The sequence below is a fragment of the Carica papaya genome, chromosome 5 (genome assembly GCF_054855325.1).
Source record: "Carica papaya isolate Zhongbai chromosome 5, ASM5485532v1, whole genome shotgun sequence".
In the NCBI taxonomy this organism is placed as follows: Eukaryota; Viridiplantae; Streptophyta; class Magnoliopsida; order Brassicales; family Caricaceae; genus Carica; species Carica papaya.
The window spans coordinates 37,648,445-37,668,390 of NC_142313.1; the positions used below are offsets into that span (position 1 = coordinate 37,648,445).

The following is a 19,946-nucleotide window of genomic DNA, read 5'->3' on the forward strand; positions in this document are numbered from 1 at the left end:
AGAGAACTCTATATTTTCCGATATTGACATACCTGCACAAAGAAAAAGGACTATAAATTACACTAAGCATCCCCTTTAACCAATTTCGAATTTTGTATCCTTTGAGAAATACTCATCATCCCATAAAAGATGACTTATGAGTCTTAATACAACATCTATTCTCAAAACATTATCTAAGATTTTAACTAGTGAGAAATAAAAAAATGTTACAGATGTTGAAATGCAAACACTTAAAGAATCAGCCATGGGAAATAATGGACTTGCATAAAGAGAAAAGATCGGTAGGTATGTGTATTCACCATCAAATACAAGTCCAATGAAACTATTAAAAGATACAAGACAACAATGGTGACTAAAGAGTATACCCAAATCTACAGAATTGAGTAGCAAGAGACATTTGCACCTATTATAAACACGAATATGACACGTATTCTATTATCTTTAGCTGCTAACTTGAATTGGCAATTGTACCAATTTGATGCGAAGAATGTCTTCCTTCGAGTTTGCCAAGGGAGAAGGAACAAACAAGATATGTAAACTATAAAAAGCATTATATATGTTTAAACAATCCTCACGGGCATGGTTTAGGAGATTTGCAAGGATGATGCTACCTACCTATGAGTTACAAACAAAGTTAGGGAGATCATACCTTATTCATTAAGCACCAGAGCAAGGAGAAGTCACAACTCTCTGGCATATGTAGTTGATATAATTATTACAGGAAATGATGGAGAGATGATGACTCTCAAGCAATGTTTGGCTAGAGTGTTTAAGATCAAAGAACTGGAAAAATTAAAATATTTACTTACATAAAAGTGGTTTACTCAAAGTCTAGGATATTCATATCACAACAAAAATAAGTTACATATTTTTTGAAAGAAATTGACAAGTTAATATGCAAACCTGCAGCACACCAGTTGATTTCAACCATAAACTAGGACAAGGAGAAGAAGATCTGGATGTGGACAAGGAAATGTAGTTGTCACATACTAAGCCAGACATTACATATACATTTAGTGTAGTGAGTCAGTTCAGACTAAAGAGGTGCCTTTACAAGCTATTTACAGAACACACCATTACTTGGAGGGTTCACCAGAGAAATTCAAGAAAAACAACGGCTACTTCTTGAAGCATATAGTAATATGAACTATGCAGGACCACTAACTAATAGATGTTTTTAGATATTATACCTTTCTTGCAGGAAATTGAATGACCTGAAGAAGTAAAAAGTAGAATGTAGTAATCCAGTCCAGTGTGAAGTCAAAGTTCAGGGCTATGACTCAAGGGGTATGTGAGCTCTGATAGTTAAAAATGATTTTATAAGACCTGAAAATTCAGTGGGATGACAATTTGATCATTGTTGACTAGGATATTTTATTAATTAGAATTTTGTTAGTATAATAATCTTATTAAATAAGAACTCTAATAGAATAGTAATAATTCTCTATATATGTTCTAAGTGTAACAACATAAACATCATCAGAAATAAAAGATAATATTTTTTTCCCAAAAATCTATATTGTATTAGAGTCAAATAAAGTTATTTTAGAGTTCTAATTTTAAAATTTTTTGCAAACTCTAAAATAATAAAATAGGTTGAGTTGGTATTCAACTATTCAGATCTACTCTCATCACCACCCTAGACGGTGTCGTAGACTCACCGCCGACCTCCTCCCTTCTCCGCATGACAAATCTGTGCTTCTTCCCGTCACCTCCGACTAACATCTATCTTGAAATCAGAAAGCAGTGGCGGTAGCTCAGATCGGCAATGGTGGCGACTGTTTACAGAACTGTTCTCAAATATCGAATGGATGGCTCCTCCCCGGGCAACCAGGCGGAAGAAGACAACCCGTGCACCAAGCTTCGAGAAGAAGGATAGATGCAATATCGAATCTAGCTTGTTTGAAGAGCGAAGGAGCTATGCACGACCGGAGAAGAAGAACCAACATGCAAAGATGAGGTGGAAGAATGCAGAGTGGTGTGCGACAAGCTTCGCGCACAGTGGAGAATAAGATCGGCATGTGAAGGCCAGATCTAGGCGTTTGCGCATCGGGCCTGTCTGGGAAGGAGCAACGGATTTTTCGGCACGATTTCACCATATTCGTATCGTATATGAGTAGGCGCAGGTTTCTGTGGTGATTACAGTCAGTTCAAGGCGGTGTGTGACAATTCCAGTAACAGCATATGGTGGTCCAGCAACAGTGTGTGCGTCAGTGTGTGGACGCGCGTAGGAGTGCGTTAGCGCCACTGCCTCGGCTGACATATTAGTTGGATATTATTCTTACCCTGTCTCTAATTACTTTAGATAATGACAAGAGTAAAAAAATTGGTTGTTCCTACTTCGAGTAATTCTTCATCAACTATTGGAACTTTTTCGAATAAGAAAATTCAAAACTTAAAGTGTCTCATATCTCAATTTAACTATTCATCAGCTATTAGCATGTAAAAAATGATAAAATTAGGTATTATTCATCTTCTTGCTATTTCTCATTCTGATACTTGGATTATAAACTCTGAAACTAACAAACACATGATAAACTCTTTTAAAAACTTCCTAACCTATTTTTCTTTTACTAAACGGGAAAATGTCTGTATAGCAGATAGATCATATACTCTTGTATCTGAAACAGGTCCAACTAATTGTACTCAACCATTATTCTGTCTTTAATCCTTTATGTGCCTAATTTTTCTAACAGCTTCTTATCTATTAGTGTTATCACTAGAGATCTTAATTAGAAAATTAATTTTTTTCCTATCTACTGTATCCTTCAAGATTTTCAAAAATGGAAGACAATTGATACTAATAGATTGTAAGATGGCTTATATATCTTGAACAGAAATCAAAGTGTAGTTGAGAATCACGCTGCCTTAAGAAATATAGATGTCAATAAGAAAATCTTACAGTTGCATCAATGGTTGAGATATCCTTCTTTCTTTACTCTAGAAAAATTATATCTCAATTTATTTAAAAGAACTTTCATAGATTTCTTATTTTGTGATGCATGTGAGCTAACTAAATATAAAAGAAGTTCTTATCATATGATAACCAAAGAAATCCTACATTTTTATGATTATTCACTCTAATGATTTGAGACCTACTTAGAATGTATTTGATCATACATGTTTTGTTACTTTCATTGACTGTTGTACAAGATTAACATGAGTTTATCTATTGAAAGCAAAAAGTGATATGTTCTCATACGTTCAGTCATTTAATAAAATGATATGCACACAATTTGACACTAAAATTAAGATTTTAAGAATAGACAACAGTACAAAATATAGGGATAGTAGATTTCGTGTCTACTTGGAGTCTAACGGAATAAGTCATCAGAAGAATTGTACCTACACCAATTAACAAAATAGTATTGTTGAAAGAAAAAACAGACACATATTGGAGATAACTCGATCTCTTATGTTCACCATGAATCTACACAAAATTTACTGAGAATATGCAGTTCTTATAGCTACTTACCTTATCAACAGAATACCATTGAGCACTCTCGATTTTAGAAATCCTTTAGAAGTTTTAGAAATAAAAAATTCATATACTATTCTCCTAAAAGTGCTTGGATGTGTTTGTTTTGTCCGTGCTACAAATGTGAGCGAGTTGGAATCTAGATTCCTTAAATGTGTATTTGTTAGATATTCTCCAACTCAAAAAATTACAAATGTTATCATCTTCCATTTAGAAGATATTTTGTGATTATAGATGTTATTTTCAGAGAATCTAAGTCATATTTCAATCCAAACCCAACACCTCTTCACAGGAAGAGTGAGAAAGAAGAGATTATGCATAGTTTGTTAACTCTTGACAGTTATATTCAGGAAAAAGAATTCTAATTCAGAAGGTCTCATTCAAAGAGATAGTGTAAGGTACCTGAATAAACCAAATTTGAAGAGATATTCAATTATAGATAAGATAAAAAAAGTCATCATACAATCTATCCCGAGTTAATAATTTTCTTCAGTTCCGGAAGATACTGGTGAGTTATCTTTACCTTATGATTCATATGATAAACTCATTGCTCATAAAAAAGGAATCAAGACTTGCACTAAGCATCTTATATCTAATTTTGTTTCCTATAACTCTCTATCTCCCTCCTATATAATTTTTATCTCGTCTGTTTCCTCTCTGTCTGTTTCAAAGAATTTGAGAAAACCTCTACGAGATCCCAAATGGAAGGAAATCATGATTGAAAAAATGAAAACATTGACAAAAAATAAAACATGAGAACTTGTTTCACCTCCACAAGAAAAAAAAAATATTTGCCTACAAATGGGTGTTCACAGTAAAATACAAAGCAAACAAGTCGATTGAAAGATATAAAACTAGAGTGGTAGCTAAAGGGTTTACTCAGACCTATGAATTTGACTATCAGCAAACCTTTGTACTTGTCGTAAAGATAAACACAATTAAAATACTACTATCTTGTGCAACTAACCTTAATTGGAACTTACAACAGTTTAATATAAAAAATATTTTTCTCCATGGAGACTTAGAGAAAGAGAGGTACATGAAAATTTTTCATAAATTTGAAAATGAAAGAACATAAGGGAAGGTTTGCAAATTAAAAAAAAAAAAAAAACTTACACGAGTAGAAACAGTCTCGAAAAGCATGATTTGAAAGGTTTAGAAGAGTTATGATATCTTTTATATATCAACAAAACAACACTGACCATATTCTGTTTATCAAACATCATAAGAGAAAGGTCGCTCTTCTCATTATTTATATAGATGATATTATGATGACTAGAGATGATAAAAATGAGATAACTCAATTAAAAGAACTTCTTACTCAAGAGTTTGAAATAAAAAATTTAGAAAAATTGCACTACTTATTTAGAATTGAAGTTGTCAAATCCAATAAAAAAATCTTCATTTCTCAACAAAAGTATATCATATACTTATTAGAAGAAACTGGTATGATAGGTTGCAAGACAGCAGAATCACCTATTAAAAGCAATCACAAACTACAAGCAAGTAGTCATACATCAATTAATTTGGGAAGATATCAGAGATTAGTTGAAAGATTCGTCTCTCTCTCACATACTAGACCTGAAATAGCATATGCAGTTAGCCTGGTGAGTTAGTATATGCATGATTCTCGTGAGACTCACTTACATGTCGCATTTCGCATACTACGATACCTGAAATTTGTACTAAGAAAAGATCTGCTATCTTCTAAAAATGACTACCTGAAGATAAAAATATTTACAAATACCAATTGGGCTGGATCTCTGGAAAATAAAATGTCAACTATCGGTTACTGCACACTCATAGGAAACAACTTGATTACAAGGAAAAACAACCATTAACATGAGATTACTGCTTAAAGAAGAGAGTTTATCCCTGTTTTGTGATAATAAAGTAACCATTGACATTACTCATAATCTAGTTCAACATGACCAGATAAAGTATATTGAGATTGATCAACATTTCATAAAAGAAAAAAGTAGTTGATGACTCCTTATACTTATATCATGTATCTTCTAACGATCAGGTAGCAAATATCTATATTAAAGGACCGTGCAATAAATCTCTTCAGAACTTGATCTGTAAGTTGAACATGTGTGATATATGTGCACCAACTTGAGGGAGAGCGTTGATTAGGATATTTTATTAATTAGAATTCTATTAGTACAGTAATCTCATGTAATTAGAATTCTAATAAAATAATAATAATTCTCTCTATATATATTTTAAGTGTAATAATGTAAAAATCATCAGAAATAAAAGATAATATTTTTTCTCTCAACATAATTGCACCATATGTGATTGATTGCTATACCATGGAAAATTTTGCTATTTCTATCCCTTGTCTAATTCCGTCAGCCCTTGATCTCTATCTCCATGCAATCTCCACCATAAGCAAAAAGATTAGACAGATCTAGCTTGGCCTTGTCCAACAATGAAATTCCTCCTTTCTGAAACCCCAACATTCTTCCAATTTATCAAACCTATGCACTTCGCTCAACAGGACATCCTCCTTAGATTCCTCATTGCAAAATTCGGTCTTCCTCCAACATTTAATCTTTGATTTGAAAAAAAAAAGGAGGTTTTTTAAAAATTTTGAAGCTTGCAAAACCATCAAACTCTAGCTTCCCACCACCATTCCTTGACTCAATCCTTAAGCCAGAAACTTTAAACCACTTGCTCTCAAACCCGATGAGCAATGACCCTAAATGATATCCCAAGAGTCTACAAACATAAATGTGGCACGAGACAAAAGTTTTTGCACCAAGCTTGGAACCACATCCATTACATGGAATGTGTACAGACAGAAGGTGTGACAAAAACTAGACACAAAACAGTAATGGGCAAAACTTTATCATATAGTATTCAGCTAAGCGATTATCCTTCTCCTCGATGTAACAGGATTAAAATTTGTGTGGGGGTTGTTGGAAATCTCTATACGTTAGGCCAGATCTCAAGAGGTAAATGTAACTTTTCCTATTATTACCCACCATATTGATAGTCAGGTCAGTGCCCCAAACATTTATCGGTACATTGCTGGCCTAAGAAGGAAGTAACCTGATTATTATATCACATGATAAGACCTCTGTCTAAAAATGAATTTCATCATCTAAAGTGCAAATACTAATAATAAGACAGAACAGAATATTCATGAAAATTAATATCTATATTAAAATTCATGCCAGAAGTTCATGTGTGTTGCACCTATTACAATAATTTATCTACAGGTAAGAACAACCTGAAGATAAAAGATCTCATCCATGATTTTTGCAGCCTTAATAAGTAAAACCAAAGCCTCCTTGTCTGCATCTGTAAGCCCTGTCAACTGCATTAACAAAAAGATTACAATTACGGTTTAAAGGAGGAAGCATGATGCTGTATTATGTATTTATGACTTGTGAATGAGTGTGCACATGCACATAAATATGATAGTGATAAATCAATTTTACATCAACCAACTTTGATCAAAATATTTGTGATTATTTGCTAGTTTTTGATGAGTTGATGGCCTAATTTAGCTTAATTATGTTTATGTTGCAAAGTTAGGGTCACGAACGTGTTTTCGACCAGATTCAGGCAAAAGGTGGAAAGTAGCAAAATCTGCACTAAATGCCTAGGCGATGAAGGTGGGGGTCTAGGCGCCAGAAAGAAGGAATTCAGAGGTTGTGGACAGAAAGTAAGAGCCTAGGTGCTGGAAGCTTTTGCCTAGGCACTTGGTACAGGGAAAGCAAATAGAATGTCAATGTTGAGACACTGAATGTGGGTGCCAAGGTGCTAATACGGATACGGAAAAACAGAGTCTCAGTAGGAAGGCTGGCTTATAGCACCTGGCTTATATATCTTCCTCATAAAAGGTCAAACATTGCATATCCCATGAGTATGATTAGCCAATTTATGCACAGCTAAGAGAGGTTCATCTTCATCAAGTTCACAGGATACTACACTACCTAAAGGCTAATCCTGGCAAAGGAATTCTATTGAAATGGAATACCAGATAAGTTCTTGAGGTATACATTGATGCAGATTATGCAGACTCGTTAGTTCACAGACAGTCTGATACAAGTTATTTGTGCTTTTCTTGGAGCCAATCTAGTAATATGAAGGAGTAAGAAACAAATTGTGGTTTCTAGATCAAGTACAAAGGCAGAGTTCAAGGTGATGGCACATGGGGCTATAAATTACTATGGCAAGATAATTTTAGAATATTTAAAAATCAAATGAAGGGTCAATAGTCATTTTCCAAAAACAAGTTTGCTATTAACATTGCCGACAATCATGTGCAACATGACAAAATAAAGCACATTGAAATAGATAAAACTTCATGAAAGAAATGTTTGATAGTTGATTGATTTGTACTCAGTATGTCTCAATAAATACTCCATCTCTAGATGTGCATTCAAAAGAATTTAATACTGCAAAGTTCCAAGAACTTATCTTCAAGCTGGGAATTGAAGATGAATAATTACCAGCTTGAGGAGGCATGTCAAAAAATAGTCAATATTATATCTTAAAATTAGGAAATAAATCTTCCTAAAATTATGGGATGTAGATTAGGAAATCCCTCTGGAGATTTGATTTAATTTTCTTAGTTAGTTTCCTATTTTCTCTTTATAAAAGCTATGTATTCCCATGTATATGCTCCTTCTTAATATACAACGAAATCCAGTTTCTCTCCAAATTCCAGACATAATAAGAGAAAATCAGAAAAAAAATTCATGTAAAAAGACATTATAGAGTTTGCAACCTCCGGATTAAGGGAAAAGGGAGCATAACGATGGAGTTGCTTCTGTAGAGTCAAAGTGCGTCCCACAGTGTTCTCATAGTACCTTTAAGAAATTTAGATAAAACAAGTTGAGAAGGATTTTGACACTTAAATATATACAAGATGAGGAGGTTCACCCATGATGGAATCTCTCTTATAACATATTGATACCAAAACATTCAACCAATAAAGCCATGTACGAAAAAGACTACCAAGGAATAATTTCCCTTTGGCAGAAAAAGAAAAAAAAAATAAAACCTACTGGATCTTTGTTATACAGAAAATAACACAGAAATGCTTATGCTTCAAAATATGTGTTTGGATTTGAAGTGACTAAATGCGACCTTAACAAAACTTTTGTCCTTCGATGTACATAATTTTAGTAAAAGAAAGAGTAATCAGAACTAGAAAGGAGAATTACTCGAAAAAAAAGGACTACAAATTCGTGAAACCAAAAAGAGAAAAGAGACAAAAAAAAAAAAAAAAGCTATTTGACTTTGCAAGAACAGATTTTACATAACATACCTTCGTTTAATTATTTCAAAGAGTTGACCATATTGTCCATTTATATCATAGGGCACATAGTCAGGATGATCTTTAGCAAGAACATTTCTATACTCCTCGTAAGAGATATACTTTACAGCAGAGACCTCTTCTTGCTACCAAAAGGAAAAAAGTAGGAGTTAGATTAAGATTGTGCAGCAATGCAATTGTTTATAGCTGGGAGTATTTGATCTCCACGAAAATGACAGATAGGTGAAAATTGGAATATTTGCAAAAAGGAGCTTAATTGTTTATTAAAGCACAAGATATAATGAACGAATACCATAACGCCATTACCCAGTTAATTTACTTTTAAGCACATCAATAAATTTAATCATCGACATTCTCACCTGCAAAGTAAATGCCTCCAGAGGAATTGGGTCGCGAGTTGTTACAAGATATACATCATTAAATTCATTATTGATGAACTTCCCATCATTTATGACACTACATTCAAGTACAAAATTATTAGAAGTCAACAAACTATCAATGGATTTCAGATTTTGAAAAGCAAGGGTATCAGCCCAAAAATTTGTTCGAAACATTGGACATTAACGAGAGCATGCCATGGAGGAAAAGGTCACAGAATCATAATAACATCCAACCATAAATATTATAATGTGATAAATACACATACATGCTAAGACAACAATAGATGATATCAAGAATAGTGATATCAAGAGTTTCTCCATCATACGTGTTCATATAAGCTCCACCTAATGATAAGTACATCAATCAATGTATACACATAATATCCAAATACAGGTTCTTGTATGATATATATGGCTATGTCAGCACATGTATAAACATATATTGTATTTTTTTTTTATAGGATAGAAGTCAGAGGAGATTTTGAAATGACATTTTAAACTTTTCAGAGCACTATCCAGGTGGGCACTTCTTCACCCCAAATTGTTAATAGCCCTCAGATAGAGTTGTTTTGGAACCCTGTATTGAGCAGGACTTTTAGGAGGCACATTTGCTGCAAAAGGTTGATTCTTCTTTTAAGAGATAGGGTTACTCTTACCGAAGTTTGTTCCTCAAGTATTCACCTATATTACCTCTCCCTGTTTAAGATCCTTAACTTATGGGAGTGATTAAGAAAATAGAAATACCTAGTGTTCCGGTCCCCCTCCTTTAACCATTTTTCTCTTGCCTTTTATCTCCAAGAAATTGCCTCCATGTTTAGTTTAAATGCCACTTTTTTCCTCATTGGTTCTCTTTTATTGCGTTCTGGTTCATCAATTGTTCCATTCCCCTCAAGCCTGTCAATTTCTTCAATACCTTTAAAACAATTGTTGATATCTTCATTTATTCTCTCCTCCTCTTCTTTTGACCATTTTTTGATTGCATTTTTGACATCCGTTAACTTTGCAGCAAACTTGAAACTAGCCGTTCCTTTTGTCTTGTTGTTCTGCCATATTTCTAACACCAACCGCCTGCATCCATCTACCTTCAGCCATTTGCTATCAAATCTAAAAGGCATGGGGCCCCATTTAATGCTATCTGGAGTTAAACAAATTGGGAAATGATCCGATATAGGTCTCTCCAATACTGATTGAGTTAAACCATCAATTTGCATCACGAGGTCTTGTGATATGAGAAATCAATCAATTCTCGAACATGAAGGGACACTTCTCATGTTTGACCATGTCCATCTCCCACCCCATTTAGAGGTAGATCAATCAAATTTAACTCTTCCACAATCTCCCTGAATTCCTCAATTTCATTTTCAGAGTTACCTTTGCTTGTCCTTTCCCCTTTTTTTAGTATCATATTGAAATCTCCACCCACCCCTCATCTATGCCCCCAACATTTGCTACATTCTTTTAATTCCTCCCAAAGAGTTTTTTTCTCCTCCTTTGTTGCCCTGCAATATACCCCTGTGAAAACCCAACTTTCCTTTCCTCCATGACGATCTTCAAATAAACAGGAAATTGAGGTTCTGCCAACCACCACTTTTTTGCAAATGAATCTGTCACCTCTCCATAATATCAAAACTCCCTCTGCTCTCCCCACAGCTGGAAGAGAGTTCCAACAAATGTTTGACTCTTCCCATACACTCCTTACCTCTTTCTCCCCTCTATTTCCTCCATTTTGGTTTCTTGTAAGCATATTATGTCCAGTTTCAACTTTCTAATACAACCACTAATAACGCTTCTTTTAGTTTTATCGTTCATTCCCCTCACATTCCAATATATAATTTTTCCAATCATTTAACGATAATAGATCCCTTTCCCTCCTCCCTCTTTTCCTTCTTATTTTTACAATCATAGTTTACCGAAGATTGTAGTCTTTTAGCTCCCTGCAGCAACTACTTCCCTGTTTCTCTTCCCCTTGGCACCTGGAGTTCCACATAAATTACCCCCACCATTCATCAATATGACTTCTTTTACCTCTTTAATGTCACCAGCTGCTGCCACCTTCTTCTTTTTCTTTAAGTCCGGGTTTGATAATGGAATCCCAGCCAACTCAAAGATTGTTTTCATCAGTTTCCACCATCCACCCGCTTCATAACCTTCTGGGATGATAATTTTTTTCCTGTTTCTTCCTCGCACCTCAGTCAAAACAAGAAACCTTCCACCACTATTTCTTCCTGTTCGAATATTATAGAATATCTCTATACATAATTAGGTGATTATGTTTCCAAATGTATTAAATTAATTAGAAAAGAAATTAATGGGTAATTTATGCTGGTTACCATATATGAATCTATTTATATATATATATCCTCTCTCTCTGTAGAAAATGTTGTAATAAATTAGGTAATTCTTATTCTCCATACAGAGTGGAATATTCCTAGCAGGTGAGGTGTCATTCTTCTAGAAGTTAAGGTGGCATGATAACAACATAAATCTGTTATCACCCCTTCCTCCCATTTCTGAAAAGATGTCTGTTTTTTCTTCTATAAATGGCACCCTTTGGTGCCTGAAATTAATAAGAGAAAAAAGGAGAGAATTCCTTCACAAAAATCTCCATTCACAAAACTCTTCATGGTATCAAAGCCCTGATCTGAGAGCTTCCTTTAACTGAGCCAAAATTCAATTGGTCACAAACAAACTCAATTCCTCTCCTCCTGAAGTCTCTTCAGGTTCCTACCTCCCCACAACTCCGAACCACAACCTAGTTGAGCAGGCATCATCGTTCATCACGGGGCACAAACTGAACGGACAGAACTACCTTCAATGGTCAACGTATGTCTTACTGTTTATTCGCGGCAAGGGCCGCGACGATTACCTCACAGGTGAAACTATCCCTCCCGCAACCAGCGACCCAAGTTTTCGCATCAGGAAAATAGAGAATAGCATAGTAATGTCGTGGCTTATTAACTCAATGGTGTCCGACATTGGTGAGAACTTCATGCTATGTGAAACAGCAAAGGAAATCTAAGAAGTGGCTCGCGAATCGTACTCCAGCAAAGATAACGTCTCCGCCATCTTTGAGGTGGAGTCGACTATCCATGAGTTGCGTCAGGGTGAGCTTTCGGTTACCCAGTACTTTAATTTACTAACCCAAAGCTGGCAGCAACTGGATACCTTCGAGAAGCATCAATGGAGTTGTCCAAATGATGCTCGGACGTTCAGACTCTTTGTTGAGCAAAAAAGAATCTTCAAATTCTTGATGGAGCTCAACAAAAAGTCTGGATGAGGTTCGTGGACAGGTGTTGGGAATGAAACCACTACCCAGCATCTGAGAAGTGTTCGCGAAAATCCGAAGAGAAGAGAGCAAGAGGTGGGTGATGATGGGAAAAGCTCAGCCTATCTACTCTGCCGAAAGTGTCTCTGCACTCACCACGCGGTCTGATTCCCGTGGAAAGAAGGGAAGACCGTATTGTGATCACTGCAGGAGACTCGGCCATGTCCGCAAGAAATGTTGAAAGTTGTACAAGAAACCCAACGAAAATAAGGCCGAAAGAACAAAGAGCAATGGAAACCGTCAAGGAAATATTGCTGCTTCAACTGTTAAAGAAAATGTTGCAGAAAGCAATCCGTTCAATGCTGCACAAATAGAGATCCTTCAACAATTATTCAAGCAGAATTGTTTGCCTACTCAACTCGTGCGTGCTTCGGTGGCACAAAAAGGTAAAGCAACAATTGGTTTGACAGCAGGTTCTTCAAAACAGAACATACGATTGGTTGATTCTAGAGCATCAAACCATATGATGGGTAATGTATCCCTATTTCAAAATTACAAAACATCATATGAGGATTTCACAATTAAAATGGCAGACGCGTCAATCTCCAAAGTAGCTGGAACTCGTTCCATTGTTTTAACACCACAGTTGACCTTTCATTCAGTACTTTATGTACCAAAATTGGACTGCAATTTACTATCGGTTAGCAAACTTTCTATTGATCTAAACTATGTTGCTAAATTTGGTTCAAAAATATGTGAATTTCAGGACTTGGAATCGGGGATGACAATTGGCAATGCTAGGATGCACTCAGGCTTGTATCTCCTTCAAACAGATCCTTCTATAAGACAAGCTCAAACGGCAATATGTACAAACTCTGTTCTTGAGAGTTAATCAAATAATGATCATGATATCAAATCATAGCATTACCGCTTAGGTCATCCAAACTTTTTGTATCTACAAAAGATGTTTCCCTTATTGTTCAAAAATAAAAATTCACTTTTTTTTCAATGTGAAGTATGTCAAATCTCTAAATATAGTCGAAACTCTTTTGCAAGTCTGCCATAAAAACCTTCCAAACCGTTTGCATTAATTCACAATGATGTTTGGGGACCTTACAAGGTTATCAACATATCCGGAAATAAGTGATTTGTATCCTTTATTGATGATCACACTAGAATCATTTGGGTCCTCCTAATGAAAGAAAAATCCGAAGTAGAAGTCATTTTCAAAAGATTCAATACTATGATCCAAACTCAGTTTCATACCACTATATAGGTACTTAAAACTGATAATGCCTGTGAATATTTTGAAACCACTCTTGGGAAATACTTTGAGAAACATGGTATTATTCACCAAAGTTCTTGTGTATACACCCCTCAGCAAAATGGCATAACCGAACGAAAAAACAGACGTATTCTTGAAGTCACCAGATCCGTTATGTTCACTACCCATGTTCCTAAGTTTCTTTGGGGAGAGTCAATACTCACTGTAACTTATCTGATAAATCGAATGTCTTCCCGTATTTTGCATTTTCAAACACTCTATGATCTTCTCTCTCAGAACTTTCCTAATTCACATATCTTACACTCACTGCCACTTAAAGTTTTCGGGTGTTCTGCTTTCGTTCATATCCACTCACATCTTCGGGGAAAACTTGACCCAAGAACCCTTAAGTGTATCTTTGTTGGATACTCGTCGAATCAAAAAGAATACAAATATTTTTTTCTGGATACACGACGATTCTATAATACAATGGGTGTCATTTTCTTTGATAACCACCCTTTTTATCCCACTATTGATATTTAAGGGAGGCATTCTACTCAGGAATATCAAGTGTGGGATGTCAGCATCCCTTCTATCTACGCACAAAATTCACCTCCTCTAGAGTCTGATCCTAAACCTGAACTTGTAGCAGAAACTGAGTGTACACTACCTGCAATAAATGAGCTACGTGTCTATACTAGAAGGAACAAAGTTCGTGGGGAACAAGTACTGAAACCAACCAGGACTTGCCATGAATCCGTACCCACTCCAATGGTTAAGGAATCAACAGGTAATGAGGTACTTGTTACTGACTCTGCTGCTGATATTGACTTACCTATTACTGTGAGAAAATGTACCAGATTATGCACAAAATATCCCATAAAAAATTATGTATCATTCGGTAATCTATCTTTGAAACATCATGCATTTGTGAGCAAACTTGACAGCAGTTTTCCAGAACCAAAGACAGTGCATGAAGCTCTTCAAATATCAGAGTGGAGTACAGGTATTCAAGAAGATATTAGTGCTCTTGAAAAAAATGGGACATGGGAATTGTCTGAACTACCTCCAGGGAGTCCTATGGTATAGACCATCAAGAGACCTTTGCTCCAGTCGCCAAGCACAACACAATACGGGTACTACTCTCTCTTGCATCAAATCTTGATTGGCCTTTTTGCCAACTGGATGTAAAAAATACATTTTTGAATGGTGATATAGAATAAGAAGTGTACATGGATATCCCACCAGGTTTGGAAGTAGAAGATCAGTCTCACAAGGTTTGCAGACTCAAGAAATCACTATATAGACTCAAGCAATCCCCAAGAGCTTTGTTTGACAGATTCACTAGGATTATAAAACATATTGGGTATGAGCAATGTCATCAGATCGCACTTTATTTATCAAACACTGTATCTCAGGTAAAAGATCAATTCTGATTGTGTATGTAAATAATATCATCCTCACAGGAGATCACATTGAGGAAATTCGAAAACTTAAAGAGTTTCTAGCCAAGGAATTCGAAATTAAAGATCTTGGAATGCTCAAGTACTTCCTAGGTATGAAAATTACCCAGTCTAAGAAATGAATTTCCGTATCACAATGGAAATATGTCATGGATCCCCTGAAGGAAACAGGTATGCTTAGTTGTAAACCTGCGGATACGCCTAAGGATCCAACCATGAAACTGGGATCTACAGAATGTGAGAAGACTGCTGACAAAGAGAGTATCAAAAATTGGTCGGGAAACTAATATACCTGGCACACAAAAGACTAAACATCAGCTTTGTAATTAGTACAGTAAGTCAATTCATGAATCAACCGTCAGAAATACATATGAAGGCTATGTATAGAATTTTGAGATATCTAAAAAGGATACCAGTTCAAGTATTAATTTTCCAAAAGAAAATAAACAGGGATATTGAAGTCTTTACTGATGCTGATTAGGCAGGACCGATAACCGACAAGAGATCCATTTCTGGCTACTGCACATATGTGTGGGAACATTTGGTCACATGGCGTAGCAAGAAGCAGTCTGTAGTATCCCGTAATAGCGCAAAATCTGAATTTTGAGCTATTGCACATGGAATTTGTGAAGGGATATGGTTGAGAAAAATACTACTAAAATTAAATGCATCTATTAATACTTCTATGAAAGAGTAGTGTGACAATCAATCAAAAATCAGTATGGCCAAAAATTCAATACACCATGACAGGACCGAACATGTAGAGATAGATCGACATTTCATTAAAGAAAAGATTGAAGATGGAACCATAGCTCTTATGCACATCCCTTCAAATCAAGAAGTTGTTGACATCCTAACAAATGCATTACCAAAACAGATATTTGATAATATTGTATCCAATTTAAATTTACTCAATATATATGTAAACTAGATTGAGGGAGAGTGTAGAAAATACTGTAATAAATTAGGTACTTCTTATTCTCCATTCTGTTATACAGAGTGGAATATTCCTAGTAGGTGAGGTGTCATTCTTCTAGAAGGTGAGGTGACATGGTAATAACAGAAATTTGTTATCATCCCTTCCTCACATTTATGAAAACATTCTTGTTTTTTCTTCTATAAATGGCACCCGTTGGTGTCTGAAATTAATAAGAGAAAAAAGGGGGAATTCCTTCACAAAAATCTCCATTCACAAAACTCCTCACTCTCATTTCAATAAAATGTAAGAAATATTTAGTATTTTTTTCTTATTCTTTACAAGTCAACCACCATCCTCCAACCAGTTCCGATTGCGGCCGACACAGTGATGCACGCAGAAGAGGCGGAGGAAGTCGTTTTCTGACGGTTTTGAGTCCTCATGCATCGAGTGAACCAGAGGAGGCCTCACACAAAAATCTTGGAAGATTTGTTTCCTGTTTCTTCCTCGCACCTTAGTCAAAACAAGAAAACTCCACCACCATTTCTTCCCAAAGCAATGAACAAGTTATGTTTATCACCATTTATCTGTTTCTCCCAAGATTTACCACCCTTTCTCCAGTAAAAATCTACTAAAGCCTCAACAATCCACCTGATATCTTTATTTTCCAAGATAATCTCAACCCTTAGGCCCTTTCCTTTCTCGCAAATGCACATCTCCTCATTTCTTCTCCTACTTCTGAATTTGTCGAAGGTTTTGTGATCCACCATGAAAAACCTTTTCCACGACGACATCATTATCCCCCTCCCCCTAATTGGCCAGGAGGCCAACCCTCTCTCACTCTGACTGACAGAATCACACAATCGCTCTCTCTCTCTCGAGGATTTCAATTTATATTGTTAGCTTTGTAAAATCATAAGAGAATTGTAGCACTGTTCTGATTTTTATGTATTTCTTTTTCTTTGGTTGCTTTAAAAGAATTCTTTGTCCTCTATTTTAGTATACTTTTATCCTCTTTCTAACTCGTTAACAAAGAAAATGAATTAACCAATCAATAAAGACAAACCATCATCTATTTTATTTTTTATTTTAGGAAGATTCTTTGTCCTCTGTTGCTGCACTTCTCTCTCGTTTTTCTGATAGTAACTCTCTTTCCATTGGCAATATATATACTACCTACCCCAATATGGTGGTGTCTCTTCCAACCAATAAAGAAAAGATATGTTAGGATAAGGGGCCTTACCCGCCCTTTAGCCTACACCATTCATCATACCAAATGTAGCTATACTGTGAACTTTTAAAAGGCCACCTCTTGTGGAGGCGCAAAAGTTTGTCAGTTTTAATTATCTACCAACGGTTGTACTTCAAAAAGCAGACTGATGGTTAACTCTCCATAGAAAAATGTATCACATCGAGGAATTCAAGCATCAGGTAAACAACAAATTTATATACGAACCATTCTTGAAGAAAGATGAATATCATCTCAAATGCATCCTCCGGGAGCTTTATTCCAAGCTCTTCATGAAGCTCCCTCCTGAATAAAATAATTAGTAAGTTTCTAAATGACCAATGATTCAGCAAATATTTTATTCCAAGAATAGAACAGCTAAAAGAATATTGTCTAAAGCACAATGTACAATTGAGAAGAAGAAAATGAGCCAGCAACTAAGAAGAACAGCATTTTGAGTAGGAAAATATTACGCAGCCATTTTCAATATTTCCTTAGTTACCAACAGTAAACACTAAATGCAACATAGCTTTAATATAATAAAAGCAAATTTATCTTTTATCTTACTATGAAATTACTTTTGGCAGTTTCGTAAAGAGACTACAATGGGGGTACCATCTACTTACACAAATATAAGAATATACAAATTTATCAAATATAAGAGATCAATCAAGTCCAAAACATCAATCTCATTATGGATGGAGTTACTCTTAAACAACATATAGGAGTTATCAATCCACGATCCTCCAACAGAGATGAACTGGGAGGATGATTCTCAAAGGCTCTCTAAGGATGTGTGACCCTCGACTCATACCAGCAAGGTACACTATCCGAGAATAAGACATCTCCCTCGAATCATCAAATAGAGGATACGAAATTAAGCAAAAAAGAAAAGATAAACATACAAAAAATAAAAATCTTGTCGATCACAAAATATAGCCTCCAATCATCAAACAGAGGATACAAAATTAAGGCAAAAAGAAAAAGATAAATATACAAAAAATAAAAATCTTGAGGATCACAAAATATAGCCTCCCAGTTCTGATGAATTCCAGATATTGCAAGATAGGGGAATTTCCCATGAGCTTTGGCCAATAAGGTGGCCAAAAAAGTTAATTTTCCCCACATTTACTGATCCATAAGGTAGCCAAAAAAGTTTAATCTTTCCAACATCTCCTGACCAACAAAAAGTTGTCATTGAAAATCCTCCTATTCCATTCAAACCATAGAGTTCATAGTCCTGCAAAAACCGAAGTCCTCCTAGTCTTAGTACAGCAAAGAAGAAGATGGGCCTAGGGAGTCCCATTCTTCATGGCACGCAAAGCAGCCATTAACTTTATTCTACCTGATTCTTTTAGATAAAAGAAGATTTATTAGAGAGGAGAGAAAAAAATATAATGCAAAACTGGAGGATAAGGTATAGTCCTCAAAGAATCATGAAAACAAATGAAAAATAATTACAAAGAATCATGCGGTTGTCAAAAGTAAGGATCCTCCCTAAGCTGGCATCAGGAAAAGAAAAAAAAAAAGCAATGTTGGGACAAGCTTTTGATTTCCAAATCTATTCCCAAGATAGATAATCTAGCATGGAGTCAGCAAGCTTATAGTGGCAAAAGGATTTAACTAAAAATGTAGCATCTCTAGATAACTTCAAAACCAGCCAATCATCTTTGTTGAATAATGCAAGATGGAAAGGAGGTAGATTCATTCACCAACGTCTAATTCACTAAGGTCCCAAAAAGAGAAACCTTATACTGGATTGACTCCACCACTGAACACCTCAAAATCCTGACCGTTGTTTCTTTGAACCTAGCAATTGCGAAAATGATAGGTATAACTGATGTAGGATAAAGAGAGATTGAATACAAACTTAACAAACTTTTATTAAGAACAGAAATTAGAGATCTCAAATCTCAATAATCAAAATAATATCTCAATTTTTGAATAATAATCATGAATAGTTTACCTAATAACTAAGATAGGTACTTAGTTATAGGCACAAATCATCAATATAGAGAATCTAGAAAACCTAATAAATAGGAAAATAAGTTACAAATAGAAAGACTTAAGAAAATAGGAAATTTAGGAAAAAGAAAAATAAAATCTTTCTATTTCCTTTTATTGTAAGACTCAAGAACTTGTAAAATGAAACTAAACTTGTCCTATTCCTTTACTTAACTTTCCAAAATGTTTATATTCCTTTATTGGTTCCGCCTTATATCTCCTATTACAATAACTATGTCCACTTTATGAGCTTTTTGTTCTGCATCATTCTCCCCCACTCGGTGAAAACTTAACTTCGAGTTTTGAAATGCTAAAGTAAAAAGACTATCAAAGTTGAAGCTTGTCTCAATAGCAGTTTGAACCTTACAAAACTTGAAATTATCATGGGATAACATGAATGCTTCTGAAACCAAGGATATTGAAGATGTGTTGAACTAATTAGGAATGACAAAATCCATAAAAGAAATAATAGTCAAATTCTCCTTGTTGATAAGGGCAAAAGAATGTAGAGTCATATCGTTGATTGATTTTAATTTTTTTTTTGTTGGGGGGGGGTGTCAAGAGGGTTGGATTCAGCAAACTTGGGAAGCCTAGTATATCGATTTTAGACTCTAATATCAACCGATGTAGAACAAAGAAAGCTTGAATACAA

At 35.2% G+C, this 19,946-nt stretch overlaps 1 protein-coding gene across 4 annotated transcripts in view; it reads right to left on the reverse strand.

Annotated features, from left to right (window-relative positions):
• Positions 1-19,946, reverse strand: part of NUDT3 (nudix hydrolase homolog 3) — a 73,340-nt gene that overhangs the window by 40,242 nt on the left and 13,152 nt on the right. For all 4 annotated transcript variants that reach the window (XR_015819404.1, XM_088220709.1, XM_088220707.1 and 1 more), the window contains exons 3-7: positions 17,519-17,596; positions 9,134-9,230; positions 8,766-8,899; positions 8,223-8,304; positions 6,717-6,803 (exon numbers count right to left, since the gene is read on the reverse strand). Coding sequence is in view for 3 of the 4 variants with exons in the window: in XM_088220709.1 (XP_088076835.1) it covers positions 6,717-6,803; positions 8,223-8,304; positions 8,766-8,899; positions 9,134-9,230; positions 17,519-17,596 (478 nt within the window). In the remaining variant the exon portion in view is untranslated. The remainder of the gene's footprint in view (positions 1-6,716; positions 6,804-8,222; positions 8,305-8,765; positions 8,900-9,133; positions 9,231-17,518; positions 17,597-19,946) is intronic.